Genomic DNA, 18,462 nt, shown 5'->3' with positions numbered 1-18,462 from the left:
ATCTTGCAATTAGACTTCTATAATACAGAGTATAGTATAGTAGTTTGGTATTCATAGATATATACTGTATTACAAGACCTGAAGTGTCTTGAAATATATAGTACTTCCATAGTATATAGTGTAATATAATAGATCTGGTATTAATATATAAAGTACTAAGGTGTTGGGAGTATTTCTAAATATTATGTAGTAGATTAAAGTGTCGGGTACCTTTAGAATTTCATTCTTCATGGATGTTTTGGAAATCTTGTATATTGGGCTGGCAACTAAATGATTGGCGCTTTTGTCATTAGATGGTATTGACAAATCCGCAATCACTTAGTTGCCAACCCAATAATATATGTTAATAGTCAATCAACAGAGTGAATTGAAGATAATCCGTATCTATGTAATCCACGATCTTTTTGAAGTTATTTAAATTTTCGATGTAAAATATGAAAAATATGATATTTTTGCATAAAAATAAGAATCTCTGATCAGACAAACTTTTTATTTTCTTGCTCAAAAGCAAAAATTAAAGAAGTTTATTCTAGAATTAATTATAAATACGTACCTCTTATACATATTATTGTTTATTATACTAGTTAAAATACCTTCGATCATTTCTTCTAGAAAAAATTATGAGATATATGATTGGAGACCTGGCTAGAGACTCTTGCATGTCGATAAATATTATTCTATTAGTGGTATTTCAATTTCCTTAGAAATAACGTCATCTATGAAGAATTACATTCTTTATAAAACATTCTATAAATCTTGGCACATTTACAATACTACTGAAGTGAAATACTGAGTTATCAACAATATTCTTCAAGAAGTAGAAGATATAGAATCACATATCAAACCAAACCTGTATTTAATTCCTATTCTTTACATCATATCAAATATAATGTAACAGGTGTTTCGTTTTACCAATGAAGGAACAGTTGCAATATCTCAATAATATTACAGATTCTTTGTCTGCTTATGGGAACAGTCGCACAGGTGTGTTCTTTTTTCTATTTTACACCACCTGAAGTAAAAGTTAGACTAGAAAAATGAATAGTTAAGCAACGCTATTTCTCGACATTAGACTTGTTTTAAAATTTTGTAATTTCTATGATACTCATCCTTAAGTAATAGATTATATATAGACCATGTATTTCAAAATTGAAAAATTGCAGAGCAGTCCTAATAACACATTTCTCTTAAGTATTTAAACGGGAAAAGAATTTAAGATATTGAAAAATTGGAAAAATATTTTTAAGTAATGTTAATGGGATAAAATTAAATAAAAATTGAGGGTAATTCTAATGGAGAAAAGTTAAGCTTCTCAAAAAAGACACGCACAGAGTGAGTCAACTTGCGAAGAGATCTCGCACTCCTGCAACCGGGCGATTTTTATCGCCCTTGGCACGAATCAGCAAAGGCGATTGCATTTCGAGAAGGAGATCAGACAGGCATATTCCTTATTAAGAGTATATGTCATGCTAAGCACCGTTCTTCTCTGCTTGACCGCTCCCTTCCAGAAAGCTTCTTCATCTTTTCTATGATGAATCACAGACCGTTTACCAATAGTCCTCAAATTATACGCAATCGCACAGAGAAATACATGTCTTCGTGTCTAGCGTTCAGTATATCCTTTGTTCTACTACCTGAAATTAAAACCGTCATTACTATACAAACAAGGCTGAAAAGCGATTAACGAATTGAAACAAAAAAGAATCGTGCACCTGTATTTTAATTTAAGTAATTCACATGCGCTACTTTGCTCAAGTGTCGTGTGATCGGTATTGTGTAATATATACAGAAACAAAATCATTCGATTTCGAATTTTAATGCACCCAGGACACACCGTTAGGTACAACAACATTTTACATTTTTTATTCATCATTTACTCCACAAACTTAAAAAAAGAAAACCATATAACGATCATCATTATCGCAAACGTTCAGATCGTTCCACATAAGGGTCGTTTTTTGTAAATTGTATCGTTCGACAAGTTGGACGGTAATTTTATCATTTTTTGATTCGATTCGTTTCTTCTTATTCTTCATTTGTATTTTTTTTAAGGTACTTCGTGTATAGCATCGTATTCACGGAAAAAGTTGAGGAAAATTCGAAATAGAATATATCTATCAAAGATCGTGATCATTCATGTTCTTCGTTTTTCCAAAGATGACGTACTCTCTGCAGATATCGGCCCCGTAAAATCATTCGTCGCTTCGTTACGCATATACATGCCTAATTCTTAAGGTCCCCGTTCAAACGTGAACCTTAACCTGTCCTTTGAATCCCTCAGATCTTGCGATGTTCGCGGGATAATTCGAATAAACAACGCACTGGTTTCGACTGACCCTGATTTCCTAACCCATTGACTTACTAACGCAGTAATTTCTAATTCGAACCGTTAGAAAACGCGTCTATCATCGCGTCGATGGATTATGGACGTCCAAGAATTCGTTTGAACAAAACGACTGTGAATAACATCGACCGCGAATTGCAACATCTCTCACAGAGAAGCGCAATACCGATCATCGAGGCACAATCATTCTTTGTGATAACAACGAGATCACGGTCGTTCGCATCTTGCAAGACTGACGCATTAGCCACCTATAATCGCCTGAACATTAACAAAAATTTTGCAAGAACGCGTCACAGACAGCTTCCTAGTTGCATTTTGGAACCATTTATTACGCATTCAAGACGCTACGTTACAATCGTGTAAATAAACTAATGTTCTTAACCACTTGCACTGGTAATTGATCGATAGGCGTTCTTAACACACCCAACCATAACAATCGACAGCGAGCTAGTACTTAGGGTAATTTGTATAAAATCTTATAATGTGTGCACTTAATATGGTTGTAATACGATTGATTGATAACATTATTTTCGCTGTGAATTTCAATTTTCAAATATAAATAGAGAAAAATCGAACAACGTGTTATGTATATCCTTTTCCCATTTAAGATATTTAAGTATTGATGTGCATAACACATTATTCTAGCGCAAATGGTTAATAGGGCTTAAAATTATTAGAGGGTTATTAACATTGCATAAGTTACTATACGAACTAAATATTGAGAAAGAATCTATAATATCAAATATTATAGCGTCTCACAATGTCCCAATTTCTCCTTTAATTGTAAGATCCTCTAATAAATTTAAGCGATATAATTGTTTTAAAAAACAACCAACATTCAAAAACTATGCCACTATCCATAAATTAATATTTTCATGATAATGGGACACGTAAAACCAATAGACGAGCGACGTTGCTCCAGGCTGTCACCTTCAAACAGCTTCTTACGCCCTGCAGCCTCCACTAACAGCATTCGTTTCCTTTTTATTCGCGTGGTCCATACAGTTTGCATGTGTTCAATTACAAGTAATTCTGTTAACGGACTCACACGCACGTTACAAGTCTACACGTATCCACACAGAAAACCAACGAACGGACGGAAGGATCAAGAGAGCGAGAACATCATTTCGAGGTCGATCCAGGATAATAATAAACGACTGCCGGTGCTGGGAGCTGCCAATGCGCGGCGTGAAGTTCGATCAGTTGTAAAAGAGTCTTCCTGACTGAAGGTAGTATTGTATCTTCCGCGAGAAAAGCGTCTCTTAAACTTCCAAGCAATTGCTGCAACTGGGCAGGTAATTCAGTGTCCAGGTCTTTACCGATGCAGGTTAGGATGAAGAACAGACAGTCAGTCTTTAACACGAAAGGAAATAATTACTTTCTTGTCATTTTATTTAGTATAACTATGTTAATGTAAATCTAATATATGTCGTTGGTCATTCTATAAGTATGTAATTACATGTCATGGATTGAGAATCATGGCAGTGTAAGGCAAGATTTTGAGAATCTATTTAATTACATATTTCAACTTTTAAAAGTGTTGTCCCTTTAATTTCATAATCACAATTCATATGATTAAACATTAATTTAATTTCAAAATTCAGTTATATCTTTAATACGTTTTTATGAAAAAGCATTATGATGATTCTTTATGAAAAGCAATAATGAACTGATTTACATTTTTACGAATCTTACTTCATATGTACTTACATTCGAAACATGGAATTTATTTTTCTAGACAATTTTTTAATGTAAAAGCTATTTTTAAATCTGTAAATAAAGAATCTGTAACAACTTCATTTCAAGATTTTCTATATATAATTAATCTGTTAAGGAAATACGCCGAATCGTATATAAATTATTTTAATTAAATATAATATGATGTTTGAAGGAAGCTACATAGATCTTAGAGTTTTATATAAAAAAGCAATACGTATCAATCTAATATTTGTATTGGTGCTATGTTGAACCTACCTCAGCCAAAGAATTTACAACTGGAGGCTGTAAGCAATCTTGGCAACACTTCCAAAGCAGTGTGAGAAGAACACGTCCGGGAGGAACGCCCTCCTGTTGTGTCTTTAACTGAAGTTGCCTCCGTTTTAGCTGTAACCGAAATCATGCATATGTATAAGGATAGGTATGTGCGTCATTCATTTTGAGTCATATGGCAAAAAAGCAAGTTTGGTTCGACATAGGTAGTATTGCAGAACGTAATTATCAATTGCACGATCACTTAAAGATCATCCCATTGTATTACAGACTTTTATGAGTCAAGTATTTATCACAGATTGTTTTATGAGACAAATTGATTCTACCTGACAATACATCTCGTTTAAAAACGTCATGAAGGCGGAGTAACGATGATAGTTGGAGCCGTCGTAGAGTATCTTAACTCGGTCTTGATACCATTGCTGACACGTGTTTAGTAAGGATTCCAAAAAAGTTTCCTTTGTTTCTTTCTGCATCATAAAATATTGCATCATGAGTTTTTTTTCATAATTTTATCATTTCACAGCATAATAATAATGGAAATATAAATAATAAATATTTCACGCAAGTTATGAAAACAGAATGTTCCTATTTATGTGCTCGACACTGTACGCATTCTAATATTAAATTATAATTCAACGAATAATGACCTCTATAATAGTGATGCAGATCTTCGCTGCTGGTTCAGCATACTTTCGGTTCTCGACCACCCTCTCTAGTATATGTCGCACGAGTTCCATTAGAGTTCGAGCATTTAATAGATTTGGATCTAAATAAAAAGAAATTATAATTAACCAGTGTCTAAATTGTAATTAACAAATATTATTCCTCGCCCTCAAAACATAAAGTTATTATATTTAATATTTATCATTACCTTCTATAGCTCTCAGAAGCGTGTCTTGAATCACAGATGGGAATTTTCCCAATTCAGACGCGTCTGAAATATTCACCGCCTTCGCGGCCAACACGTCGGCTGCATTCAAGCTTTTCGATCGTTTCAGTCCATAAGTGGAAACAAAGGATAACGATTTTGTGAGCCTAGCAGGTTTTGCTGCATTCGCTTTGACATCGTTTTGATCTACGTTGAAGTGGACCCTACCCGAGCCCTGTTTTACAAAATGTATTTAGTACGCGATACTTTCACGTTCATCCTACGCGCGCTTGCATTCCATTCTACAAGGTTTTTCACAGGTTTTAAAACACGCAAAGCTAAACAGCTTAGATCATAATATAAAATAAAATGATTTTAAATAATACATTGCATCTATATTAAAATTAATCTTTTTATAAGAAGAAAATACTGAAAAATAAATGCTTAATACTTGTCGTCTCTCGTAGTATTCTGTTTTTCTAATATTTTTCATTTCATCTTTGCTAATAGGTATTTATTTTTATATAACTTCATTTCTTTCATGTCTCTTCTAATATTTTGAGTATTTCCTTTTTTTATATCTTATCCATGTTCTATCAATCGATGATTGATATAATTTTATAAATAGATGATTACATGTAATATACTTCCATTACATGTAATATATTTCCACTTGATGCTGAGGTATCGAGCGGATGTGACTGTCGTAATGCAGATCCCGTCGAATGGTGACCGCTCTGAGAGTGACGAGATGTCTGATGATGATGTTGCTGAAAGGTATGTTGTATTTGTTGCTGCTGCTGAGCATAAAGATACCGATGCACGTTGCCACTCGACTTGCTGTGTTGCAAATAATACGGAGATCGCTCTGAAGCATTTGTCCGAGACCTGAATCAAGATCATTAATCGCCGATCATATAAATAGATAGCAAAACGCTGAACTGAAACTATTGTTTTTTTTATTAAGCACACATAGGTCGCAATAAGACATTATAAATATTATCAAAATGCCATTGCAACACGCTGAAACAATCCTGCACTCTATCTTTCACTTCGAACGTTGATCCGAATACTAATCTACAATATTTAGATTTCGTAAGACGCTTCGAAAAATGAATCTGGTTTCGAAATTACTTTCAACTCTTTTTACTTCTCTGTTAGAAAGGTATTTTGTTTAAAACATACACAATTCACGTATCTTTTCTTTCTTTTTAGATAAAATGTCAATATTTAATAATCAGATTACAATTTATTATTTTCTTTATGTCAAAATAAAGTCTATTTCTAATGGATATCTTTTAATTGATCTTTTCTCTAGAAATTGCTTTAATAATAATTCCACTTGCAAGAAATTCGTCTTGGCTTTCTACACATTCTTCAAGCATTCTCGATACGTCGACCTAGTCTTAGGTATTCCATAAGTAGTTTATACTCACTTAGAAGGATGCGAATCGTTCTGCTTCATAGTGAACTCCTTGGCATGCACGTTTAATCGTGGATTAGTCGTGTTCGCCGTAGTTCCTTCCGTTCTTCCTCCTAAAAAAATATGTCAAAGCTTAGAAAAATTCTTTGATTTTCTTAAAAATAAAATGAAATTTAAAAGGTGGTATAATAAAATAAAAACTGTAAAATATGAACCTGGAGGACGATAAATTTCCAAGGAAGGTTTACTTTTTAACGTGGTTACGTTATTATTGTTGTTGTTATTGTTATTATTATTACTGCTATGATTATTATTATTAGTTCCTTTCTGTGGAACCGCATCCCTCATCTGCAAAATTAAACAGCAAATTAATTTCAGGTAGCTGTGCAAAAAAACGTGACAATGATTGTTTACAGATAACTGTATATGGTGTTCTAAATTGATTTCTCTAATAATAGAAGGACAGCCGCACTTTATATTAAAATTTTTCTAATTCTGTCGATACCATTATATCTATGCATTGCTATATCGTATTTTATCGATTATGAAAATTTAATTAGAAACAAACGAACTATGGTGATAGTTAATCCCAACTTGTAAACAATTTATTCTAACAAACGTTGAAACAAATGTAACTCTCAAAATCTATCACAAAATATTCTCAATAAATTAACATACAGATTCAATACAAAAACAGCAATTATTCTAAAGAATTTCTTCACATTATATTTATTACCTAATTCATTCAAACATCTAATCCCTATACATAAATAATTATAATAAAATTGGAATATAATTCTCCCTCGGAAATAAAGCAATCTCTAGAAACACTTGAGAATGTTCTCTACTTCTCGAAACGTGTAGATTAAAAAAGAAAACGTGCTTGCAACAAAGAGACTCTGATTGTACATGTCGTTTCGGTGGACGAAAAGACGCAGTACCGAAACAAACAGGGGAAACTCACAGTGGAAAGCGTGTGAGAATCATCATCGTTTCCAAGGGCGTCGAGAGAGCGTCGGATGGATATCCTTGTCGCGGTAGGGTGGCAGTGACTGCGGGAACGGCGAACTTGCCGGCAACACGAGCAGTAACTACTGGCCGTCTATCAATTGACACGTGACATGCGAAAAATCACGCGGTTTTCTCGCGTTTTCTCGTCGAATTTTCTTCCAGCTTTTTCCGCGTTGTCGTTCGACCGCGCGTTGATACAGCCGACTCTGATGACTGTCGACTAATAATAGACAGCACGGCCACGAGCGAGCGAGCGAAACGAACCAGCGAATATACAGCCACACGATACGAGCTTACATACGTATTAATGCGCGCTGCACCGCGCTAACAGTGGACTGAAATATCCGACGAGAGTCATCCTCGGCTTCGTGTCGACGAAACACGCTTTTAGGGTGGATCCGAAAATTGTCGAACGCGGACGTCCACGGTTCTTCTCGATGAACTACCGCGTGTTCTCTCGCCTCTTCGAAGTAGAAAGTGATGGAAGTCGCTCTGAAGAGTATGAGTGAAGATTAATGAATATGAAGTCTGAATTAATGATAATGATTAGACTTTATGTTATATTTTAATGTGCACATCGATGAAGTTGTCATATAATTTATATTAAAACTTACTGTGTTTAATGTCTCATTTATGTTTTCTGGGTCGTCGAATACAGCAAAATATCAGTTATCTGATTGATTGTTTGGATCTTAGATTCATTGGATTTCATATTATATTTGATGTGCATAAGGAAGTTATCGTCTAATTTGTACCAAAGTTTACCGTGTTTAATATCTCATTTGCTTTATGTTTTCCTTTGTGTAAAAGTTTTATCTAATGATTTTGTAAACATTTTAGTTGCTTATTGTAATGAGAAAATGTTGGAGACCTGACGCGATTGGAATGATTGGTATTACAGGAATTTAGGAATCCTCGTGTTCTGTATGTCGTAGTGAACCCAAAGTAGCTTGAGTGGTGAATTTCTTAGAATTAGATTACACTCTATTCGCGCCAAGAATTTTTTTACTCAAGTGTATGCAGAATGTGTTTTCTCGTGACAGTGATTAGAACAAAAATATAAATCAGTACAAAACTATAAATCGGCAATCATCAAAAGATCATAGAAATATTATTAAAAATTCATTTTAATAATCTTAAACTGATTCTATAATCTTAAAAAGAAACTTTTTGATTCGTATTATTCATCAGTTATCGTATAATTCAGTGTGTAAAATTACATAGAGTAATGGCATATCAAGAGTTCAGTGGTTATAGCGTAAATAGTAATAGTAGATTATATATCGGTAAAATTTATGATAATACTACTAGCAATATAATTGGACACTGTTTTAATGAAAAATGGAATGAATGAATAATGAATGACGTGAACTAGGTAATACATAAGTGAAGATGTATTATATCCAAGTTTATTCAAACCTGTTAATTTTTTCTTAATAAATCATAATTTTTTTATTGCAGTGCATTAACATATGCAAATACATAGCAATGCATTACATTTTGTCTCCTTTATTTTTCACTGACAGTTATTATTATTAAGGATTGTATAACAGAAAATTAATGTAAACGTAATTAACTTCGATTAAAAATTGAATCGAAAACGTGCGACATGTTTTGGCATCGGTTCTATTTCCGTTTGCGTCTGAAATATCTATGACTAACGCAGTATGCTGCAAATGTATTCACCATTCTTAGGCAAACAACATATACACTAGGCTGTCCTCCGTTTTCCGCGAATCTTCATCTTAGTCCCGCTTCCATTAATTAACTTACCTTTGACGCTTCTTCTTTCGTGTGGGACAAGCGTGCAACGCGTACCATCTTTGACAGCAATTATTTGATTACAACGGTTGAGGAGATCAACGAGCTTCTGCACCAATTACACTATACGTTTCAACAAATACTTTATTATTACACCTTCTTCTATACTCAATTCCTATTATGGTATTGAAATTTTAAAAAAGAGAACAAAAGTTAATTGTAAAATAATTATTAAATAATAAAATAAGATAATTATTCATAAAGTAATAAAAATCTAAAGTTTAATAAAAATGTAACTTTAATAGTAATCTAACCTTAATAAAAACCTAAAATTATAAATTTTTTAATGCCTATTTCACGGTTAAATTAATGAAGTGAAATTTCAAGATTTCAAAATTCACAATTTTTGTAATCAAGATACATTGTACTTTCGAAATAGATAATCGATGATGTAGTCAATGAAAATTTATGAATTGAGTTTAAGATTTTTACTAACCTGTATTATAATACATCGCAAAACAAGGAAGACTTGTTATAATTACTTCAAATTTGAAAAAACAGCTTCGAAGTATTGAATGATTCGTTGAAAAGTTTCGAGATAATCGTTCGTTCGGTTAGAATTTCGTTTTACCGGCGCAGAGGACCGGAAGTGAGCCGCGGCACTGACGTCGTTCTCGATGTTGGCACTCGATCAACCGATTCGAGACCGCGAACCTGTATTCAAATTATCGTGATGAATCATCCTTGTTTCTTTGCAATTATACCATCGCCCTGAGCACGTCTTTATATTTATTTATGACGTAATTAAATCAATCTAGTGCTTTACTGTTTTTTTCAAATTTTACTAGAATTCTGATTTGATTAACAATATAAATAAAATAACAATATAGGTAATAATAGACAAAAAGTAAATAGAAAACAATATAAATAAAAAAGAAAAAATAATATAAAATTGTTCGATATCTATATATATTCGGTATCTAAATTTAATATATCTAATTAAGTTTCTCTAGAACTTTTCAGATACTAAAACCATCACTCTTCATTCATTAAAAAAATGCTTCCTCTTTTTGTAATCCGACTTCTGCGCAGTTAGCTTATTTCAATAGTCATTCAATTTATTTTCTTTTCATTGGAGCCGCAATTCAGTTCAGTGTAAGTAAAGAAAGGAAACACAAACCTTTAATTCAGATAATAGACGCTTCTTATATACACCAAATAAAAACCATTATTTCACACTCTATACACTATAATAATTATATTTTTCTTTTTACAGCTTGATTCCGTTTGGGAAGATTCGAGTTTAAAAATTGTATTTTAAAAAATTCAGGCTAGACCCACACTCAAATAAAATTATAAATCATTAATTTAAGCTATCAATAGATTTAACGATTTATGTTTAATGTTTAAAAACACTTGGGACATTTTTTAAAGATCACTAATACGAATTTTTTTATTCAATGATTTTCGAGACCAACATCGATGCGAATATGCTCGGCGACTAGAATTGCGACGTATGTACACCATCGATCTTTAACGCACGTTTGTGTGTCGCGTGTTCACGCCTTTCGGATCGTCATGGTTCGTCGAGGACGGAAGGATGAGCGTATCGAGGCAATGCCATTTATGCGTGCACATGTTGCGACGATTGAGCTGGATCATCTGCGATCCGTAAGGCCGTCCGTGAATCTTCGACCACGCATGGTCGCACCCACGCAAATGACGCTAGTTCTCCATTCTCGTTGCATACACGCATATGCAATACGACATTAGTATGATACACGTCGTACCTAGTCTGAACGTCCTTTAAACGCAATCAGCTGTTCGGGGATAACACTTTCAGTTTGTCAATGGATATAACATGTAACTACAACTATAGTTTATCTATACTCTATACCAACTATAGGAATCTAGACACATTAATTCACTTTTGATATCAATATGTGAATTCTGTCAAAATTTATAAATTAATGGTAAATCAATAATTAGAAGTAACACATACTATCTTCATTAAATTAAAATTATTTAACAATGACTTTTAATTTAACAATGGTTACAATTACAGCTATAATAATTTATCTGTACTATCCAGAAGAATCCAGGTTTGATTGACTGCAAAATATAGCAAGACCACAGGTGGAAAACATGATAAGTCACATTTCCTGTCTTTCATTGAACAGTAAGTTTAAAATTCAATATCTTGTCAAACAATTCTAAATTTAGAATTGTTAACTAAATCTTAGAACTAAACTTAGAAATAAAACCAAATGAATATATATATTCATTTGGTTTTAGTATTAAATATGTATTTTTGTCACTCAAAGCCAAACAGTCAGTAAAAATGGACTTATATATTTCCTGCATGATCTTCATATAAATTGATAGCAAATGAATAATTAAAAATAGTTATAAATATATATAGTTATGTTCAGTAGAATAATTATAAATTAAAATTATATATTAGCTTCAACAATAATATTTTACTATTTACTATACACATTTACTGCTTAAATATCTCTGCTTACATTCCAATAGGAACTCTTTCTATTAATTTAGAAAAATCTTGTTAATCTGACTTACAATTTAAAAATTGAAGAATCTGAATATTTTAAATGTCTTATGTATTTTTGTGTATTATGTTTTCCATTTTCCATAAATGTAGAAACATCTGTCTAATCATAAATAACAAAATAACTGTAGAAAATTTACATATAAGTTTCTAAAAATTAATTCGATTGTTATATTATGCTTAAGTTAATAAGTTAATCTTAAGTAAGCTTAAGTTCATGTACCTATAATGATTACAAGTAATCTTTTGCTCAGAAATATAAGTGTCAGTAATAGCAATATCATAATAATGAAATAATAGCAAAATTAATGTTACAATTGTTACTCATGAAATATTTAAATAATAATAATAAATTCTTCCAACAATAAGAACAAATTGATGAGATATAATATGACAAAAATGTTTCACAAATCATTATATTTATTCATATATATGATTTAGAGGATTACAAACCATGGTAGCAATAAGTCAATTGAAGAATCTATATTTCTTTTAATTGGAAGCATTAAACCATTTATCACTTGATCTGGCCAATGGCTAGTGTTTCGTTTGCACATCATTCGATGATATCTCCTTTTTTTCTTATTTTTTGTAAGCGCTTAACTAATATATATCTTGTGCTTCGTGGGTAACCATAACACGCTTCTTCGTTATTATTATTGTTATTATTATTACATTGAAAATAATATTATGAAAAATAAATCTTAAATTTCTGCTAAATTCGTTTTCGTAATCGTTTTGAATGGCTACGAAAGAACGTAATGTACAAGATTTAAATAGAGTACTATGTGCTACGATAATCGATATTCATTTAAGTTATAAAAATTAGTTATGGTATTCAGGCCGCTTAGAATCCAATCAAATTAAAGGGTATCGAGCACCAAAATCGGTTGTTGCAAAGCATATTTTGTAGAATCTACCTACAAAGTTTCATATTTTAAACGAGTAATGAAATGTGTTATCATCTTGTTTCGTTTTTCTCTTCGTAAATGTTCTAATACATTCCAAAATGAGATTTCAATCTTATATAATGTTCTTTGTTATCAAAAAACGCATAAAAAATTATAGTACATTATATATGTAGATATGATAATACATTGTGACGCCATTACTGATGTAATGCAGATTTTTTTACAGTTATCAATTAAATGCTAATCCCTCACTTTATAAATCCGACAGAACGATGTAACGAAACATCAACATCGTTTACACATTTTGTTCTGGTATTTTCTACTACAGAAAAATCCGTAAACATTAAACACGATGATCAGCTTATTCGAGCAACTCTGTAGACAGATTCTCGCTTCAACATCGAAAATACATCATTCGATACGTACAGAAAAAGTAGCTTATAAATTATTCTTCGAATACACGCTTTTCTTGTAATACAATACAATTGCGAATAGTATAATCATATATATATGGTATATATACATTGAATATATATATATATATATACACAATATATATATGCGTTTGTTTGTGTGTATGCATAGTCGAAATGTAATATTCGCAGTGGGAATTTTCTAACATTTCGACCATGTGTGTATATTCGCTATAGTAAATATAGATAAAATTGTAATGCCAAATAGTATGGCCTGTGAACACTTGGGTAGTTTGAAGTTTCTCGGTGAGCGGCCAACAAGTCACTCTAAACACTTATTGTTTACACTATCTCTTTCAAATCTTTACTATTGTGTATCGTGTGTACGTCAAAACCAATATATTAGCTTTTGATAATATATAAATATTTCCGTAACAAATAGATATTTAAATAAATTGCAGTACAATGTCACACTGAACAGCATATAAACACGAGCATCAAATACGAAATATGTTTTGGTGGCGGAAAATCAACATTTCGCAGTAACATTGTTACCATGGTAACTTGCTTTTGTGTTACATTTTTTCTTTAATTACACAAAACTATACGGGAGTTCACTTCCTCCCTTTTTTCTCTAAGGCATTCAAGTGTTTAAATTAATTTTCGTAGAATGAAGAAACAAGGGCTTCTACAAATGGTATTTGTATGTTCAAAGTCTGGAATATAAGTTGCAGAGTTTCAAACTCACACTTTAGGAACTTTCAATTGTACAAATACAATTCCGTTGCAGTATTACGTAAACTTTTTTGTTCTATGACTATCGTACAGATGCGTTATTGTTTACATTATTGCCATGGAAACGTTATTACTGCTGAAAATATTTTTGTAAATGAACAATCGGATATAGAATTTTGAGCGGCGGAGCGGTTGTGGCAGCTGTGAATCTTCGTTATTTAAATCTATCTGTCTTTTATATGTTCTTTCTTTCTTTCCTTTTTTTTTTTTTTTCTTGAATTAATTACACTTAAGCATGCGTACACCGCAATATTATTACACGCGCCATGTACGAACTTTTAAATATACAAGTATTACAGGATGGTTGAACGTCAAACTTTTGTATTAACAGTATAATTTATGAATCTCTAAAAGTGCTGGAATTTTTCAGTCTGTCGCACTTTGCATAAATGACATTTGTATGTGCATCTTTTTTTCTTTCTTTCTATACATATATATATATATATCTGTATATGAATATCCAACCAACCTGCTAATCATATGTACAAAAAACACAATAAAGTGATTACGTATTAACGGATTAATGAAAGGTATGCAGTACTTTGCCTATAATGTATGCGAATAATGCATCTTGTTATAACGTTCAGTACATAGCTAGTAACGACAAAATAAGTAAATAAAATTCTTTCTCTCTTGATTATTTCGCATTTCAAGAGCTTCTTCACTCATAAATATATATATTTTTTATTACATGCTACCAAATAACTACTCGCTGCGTCGCTGCTCTTAAAGCATAATCTTAATTAGTACCTGTACTATAATTAGATTTGATTAAAAAAAAAAAATTAGCTACATTTAACTACTGAACATCCAATGAAGCACTGGATATTGGACCTATCCTTTTGCTACTCCATCTATGTTTTATAAAATCCCTCCCTGAGACACAAGGATTGGTCATGGATATTCAGCAGTTAGGCCGAAATGCTAAGCATTTTTTCACTATAAAAAAGTGGCAGTTAGCCGATTTCGATCATTTCTGTATCTTCTACATTTCCATGTCCAACTCCGTTGTGTCTATAAATTGTCACAATCACGGTTATCGAATTGCAATACATAAAAAATTATTTTTAATGAAGTAGATTGCAATGAACACATAAATAATAATGTATACGCTTACCTATGATTTTGTACATGATTATTATGTAAATGAAAATGCGTGCCTCTAGGAGAAAAACCACGCATATTGCCTCTACGTGGACTTCTAGCATTTATTACCCGTGGTTGTGAATACATATCCTCTAGTATACTAGGTGCCACATAAGTAAATCCCTGAAAAAAATATAAAAAACTTGTTTAATAATTAAATAAATATCTTTAAAAAGTACTGATATAGAAAATGTCTGAAAACGCACTTGAAATACTCTGTTGGCGGATTCACTTAACGTGTATTCCGCGGGGGAATCAATTGGTGCGGATGTTGTAAATTTTTTATCAAACTGTGACACATCATCCTCACTTGTCAATGTTGGTCGAAAAGGCGGTTCTAATTTTCGAGAAATTACGTCATTCCAGTTGATATGCTTGAAAAATTGATGACTTTTTATTTGTTCCGCATCAGACGGCCCAGATCCTAATCTTTGTGCAACTTGCCTCTATAAATATAAAATAATATTTACTTAAAAATCTTACTAAATAATATTTCTAATATAATTACATGTTACTAAATAATTTAGAATAAAGTAACTTTTGTAATTAAGGAAATTAACCTTCAATAATTTTCGTATGAGATCTCTGGAATCAGGTGTTAGATATTGTGGCAGATTTAGTTTACCACGTAAAATTTTTTCAATGGTCTTCTTCCTATTATCAGATGTGAATGGTGGCTAGACATTGAACATACAAACGTTAGGAAGTTTACTGATTCATTTGAATATCTCTAATAATACTTACTGAACCTGTGAGCATATCATACATCAAAGTTCCAAGACTCCACCAATCTACTGCTTTACCATGTCCACTTCTTGTTAGTATTTCTGGAGCCCTTTTATTAAAGTATATATATCAATATTAGTGTCACCTGATTGCAAATTCCATTTGTATCAATAGCTACAAAAGTTTTCTTACATATATTCTATAGTACCACAGAATGTGTGTGTGACAGTGCCATCTTGTATATGTTCTTTACATAAACCAAAATCAGTTAATTTTATATGTCCTTCTGCATCTAATAATATATTTTCTGGTTTTAAATCTCTGAAAATTTATTAAAAGCACAATTAAATCATAGAAATAATGATATGTCATAAAATACATTTAACTACTCTATTTAATTTGACATGTTTAGCAACTTTGAAATACCTATAAATAATTCCCTGTAAATGAAGATGTTGCAGGGCCAATATTATTTCAGATAGATAGAAGCTATAAAAATAAGATTTGCTTAGTTTTCCTTTAAAACTAGATCATAATCAAAGTATGATTATTAAAATGTTATTGTTTCACTTACCAAGCAGTTTCTTCAAGAAAAATGCCTTCATCATTTAAGTGTCTAAATAGTTCACCACCACACATATATTCCAGAATCAGATATAATTTGCCACCAGTTTGGAAAGCATACATAAGGTCTACGATGAAAGGATGCTGCCAAATACAAAGCACATACACATTTTAATAAATTTTTCACATCGTGGTTTATTAAAAATATTAACTAGTACTTATGTATTAAAATGATTATAATGTGATGAATATTGATTAAATATTATTTTTATCTCACAGTATTAACAGACAGCAAATATACAAAAACTGTCTGAATTTTTAAAATACATGTAGCTCTGACCTACCTTTACAGCTTCTAAAATATTTCTTTCAGCCTTAGTATGTGCAGTATCTTTTTGATTCCTTATAATTGAAGCTTTACGCAGGACCTATTTTTTAAATAAGTGTGTTTAAAATGAAGTAGAGGTAAAATTAACACTGAGCATATACATAATATTGAATAAAAAATCAATATATATGAACTATAGTTTTTTCTTAACTTCATAAAATAAACAACAATTTACGTATAAGCCACTACTTTATATTTAAACACATAACTATTTCCAGAATAGATATACATTTCCAATAAATAGACATTTTTTTTAATAAAGTTTATAAAAATTTAAAAATACAAATTCAATTATTTATCACAACTCTACTTTTTCAAAGCAATTCATATTTGAAAAAAATACATATATAAAAACAGATCATAATTATGCAAAAATCTCATGGAAAACAGAGGAAGACAAAGAACTTATATAAATGGAAAAAAACAATGAATTAAAATTTTTCGCGAAATAAGATCGATATCTTAATAAAAATATTATTCCATGCGTATCGTATGACATCGATAAGATATCCAATACATAAACAAGAAAGGGAGAAACCAAAATTTTCCTACCTTCATCGCGAAAATTGTGCCACTGTCATTACCCGTAATTTTACGCACTTGAAAGACCTTGCCATAACCACCCTTCCCGATAACTTTACAAAGTTCGAAATCCTGCGGTCCAGCTCTTTCCCGTCCACGATTTACATTCTGTTCCGATATAGGTACTGTTTCGACACCTTCCGATCTAGCAGGCAATGCGAAAAAAAAATTGTCAGCACCATGAGAAAAACTTTCAGGCACGATAGATAGATATATAATGCATATATACGAAGCGTAAAGGACAAGCTTACTTACTCAGTTATCTCATTTACGTTTGGATTCGCATCGTACTCTTCCTACGTGAAAAGAAAAACGTATAGGACAATGTTATGGTACGTGAAAAGAAAATGACGATAAGGAAATCTGGAGTGCTCGTGTGCAGATGGAGAATTACCTCGCCAATCTCGATAACATCATCATCAGACTCGTCCCTATTTACCGTGTCCGCATCGTGCAATTCGATATCAAAAACTGCTGCCATTCTATGCGCGGCTAAATTAAATCCAACAAGATTTCGCGGCCGTCGAAGGCGAATTATTTCTTTTGTAACAGACAACGATAGCACAACAATATTGTTAGACGATCAAAACCTTGAATTACTACGAACAAGCTGCCCTGTCCCGAGAGCATACCAAACACCCTCGGCCTTACGTGCACTCCGATTGGTTGTGGAACCTCGTCATCGGCATGTTATCGAAGTGGGAGTATGTACGGCTCGACCAATCGGGCGATCACGTTCAAAATTTTGCAAGGAATTGACAACTACGGAATTCTACGACGCTATTGCCAAATCTTCGCGGTGGAATCTTCCGCGGTTCATTTAAATATCATTATGTTACTAATTATAAAAGTCGACAATCTACAACAGATTTTTAAAGTTGTACGTTATTCGAATTACAAACACACATAAAACATAGGAAGTGATTGAAACATTCAATGCATGAATATATGAACATATTCGTATACGTA

At 32.0% G+C, this 18,462-nt stretch overlaps 2 protein-coding genes across 3 annotated transcripts; both read right to left on the bottom strand.

The window, feature by feature from the left end:
• Positions 1-1,800: 1,800 nt before the first annotated feature.
• LOC100646337 (CBP80/20-dependent translation initiation factor) lies at positions 1,801-11,114 on the bottom strand. 2 transcript variants are annotated; one of them, XM_003394504.4, is made up of 11 exons: positions 10,580-11,114; positions 9,896-10,113; positions 9,412-9,522; positions 6,843-6,975; positions 6,641-6,740; positions 5,861-6,092; positions 5,208-5,439; positions 4,984-5,102; positions 4,660-4,803; positions 4,319-4,447; positions 1,801-3,697 (listed from the first exon to the last, which is right to left on the bottom strand). In XM_003394504.4, the coding sequence occupies exons 3-11, from the start codon at positions 9,457-9,459 to the stop codon at positions 3,467-3,469; spliced, it is 1,368 nt and encodes a 455-aa protein (XP_003394552.1). In that variant the 5' UTR covers positions 9,460-9,522; positions 9,896-10,113; positions 10,580-11,114; the 3' UTR covers positions 1,801-3,466. The 2 variants fall into 2 exon arrangements, with proteins under 2 accessions (XP_003394552.1, XP_012176361.1); XM_012320971.3 differs by lacking the exons at positions 9,412-9,522; positions 9,896-10,113; positions 10,580-11,114 and adding an exon at positions 7,592-7,874.
• A 1,256-nt stretch (positions 11,115-12,370) lies between these two features.
• On the bottom strand, positions 12,371-18,162 carry LOC100646461 (ribosomal protein S6 kinase beta-1). The gene is made up of 12 exons (XM_003394505.4): positions 17,888-18,162; positions 17,749-17,789; positions 17,464-17,638; positions 16,868-16,951; positions 16,534-16,667; positions 16,386-16,448; positions 16,152-16,280; positions 15,978-16,068; positions 15,794-15,910; positions 15,440-15,679; positions 15,205-15,356; positions 12,371-15,101 (listed from the first exon to the last, which is right to left on the bottom strand). The coding sequence occupies exons 1-12, from the start codon at positions 17,972-17,974 to the stop codon at positions 15,044-15,046; spliced, it is 1,371 nt and encodes a 456-aa protein (XP_003394553.1). The 5' UTR covers positions 17,975-18,162; the 3' UTR covers positions 12,371-15,043.
• Between the last annotated feature and the right edge of the window lie 300 nt (positions 18,163-18,462).

The sequence above is a fragment of the Bombus terrestris genome, chromosome 3 (genome assembly GCF_910591885.1).
Source record: "Bombus terrestris chromosome 3, iyBomTerr1.2, whole genome shotgun sequence".
In the NCBI taxonomy this organism is placed as follows: Eukaryota; Metazoa; Arthropoda; class Insecta; order Hymenoptera; family Apidae; genus Bombus; species Bombus terrestris.
This window is presented reverse-complemented; position numbering and strand designations above follow the sequence as displayed.

Excerpts from the sequence above, each read along its gene's own strand:
- LOC100646337 (XM_003394504.4), bottom strand. The coding sequence starts at position 9,459 with ATGGTACGCGTTGCACGCTTGTCCCACACGAAAGAAGAAGCGTCAAAG. Across the intron at positions 5,440-5,860 it reads CAAGTGGAAATATATTACAT|GGCTCGGGTAGGGTCCACTT; the intron begins GTAATGGAAGTA and ends TTTGTAAAACAG. Across the intron at positions 4,804-4,983 it reads TCTGCATCACTATTATAGAG|AAAGAAACAAAGGAAACTTT; the intron begins GTCATTATTCGT and ends TTTATGATGCAG.
- LOC100646461 (XM_003394505.4), bottom strand. The coding sequence starts at position 17,974 with ATGGCAGCAGTTTTTGATATCGAATTGCACGATGCGGACACGGTAAAT. Across the intron at positions 16,069-16,151 it reads TGTGGTACTATAGAATATAT|GGCTCCAGAAATACTAACAA; the intron begins GTAAGAAAACTT and ends CTTTAATAAAAG. Across the intron at positions 15,911-15,977 it reads ATGATATGCTCACAGGTTCA|CCACCATTCACATCTGATAA; the intron begins GTAAGTATTATT and ends TTCAATGTCTAG.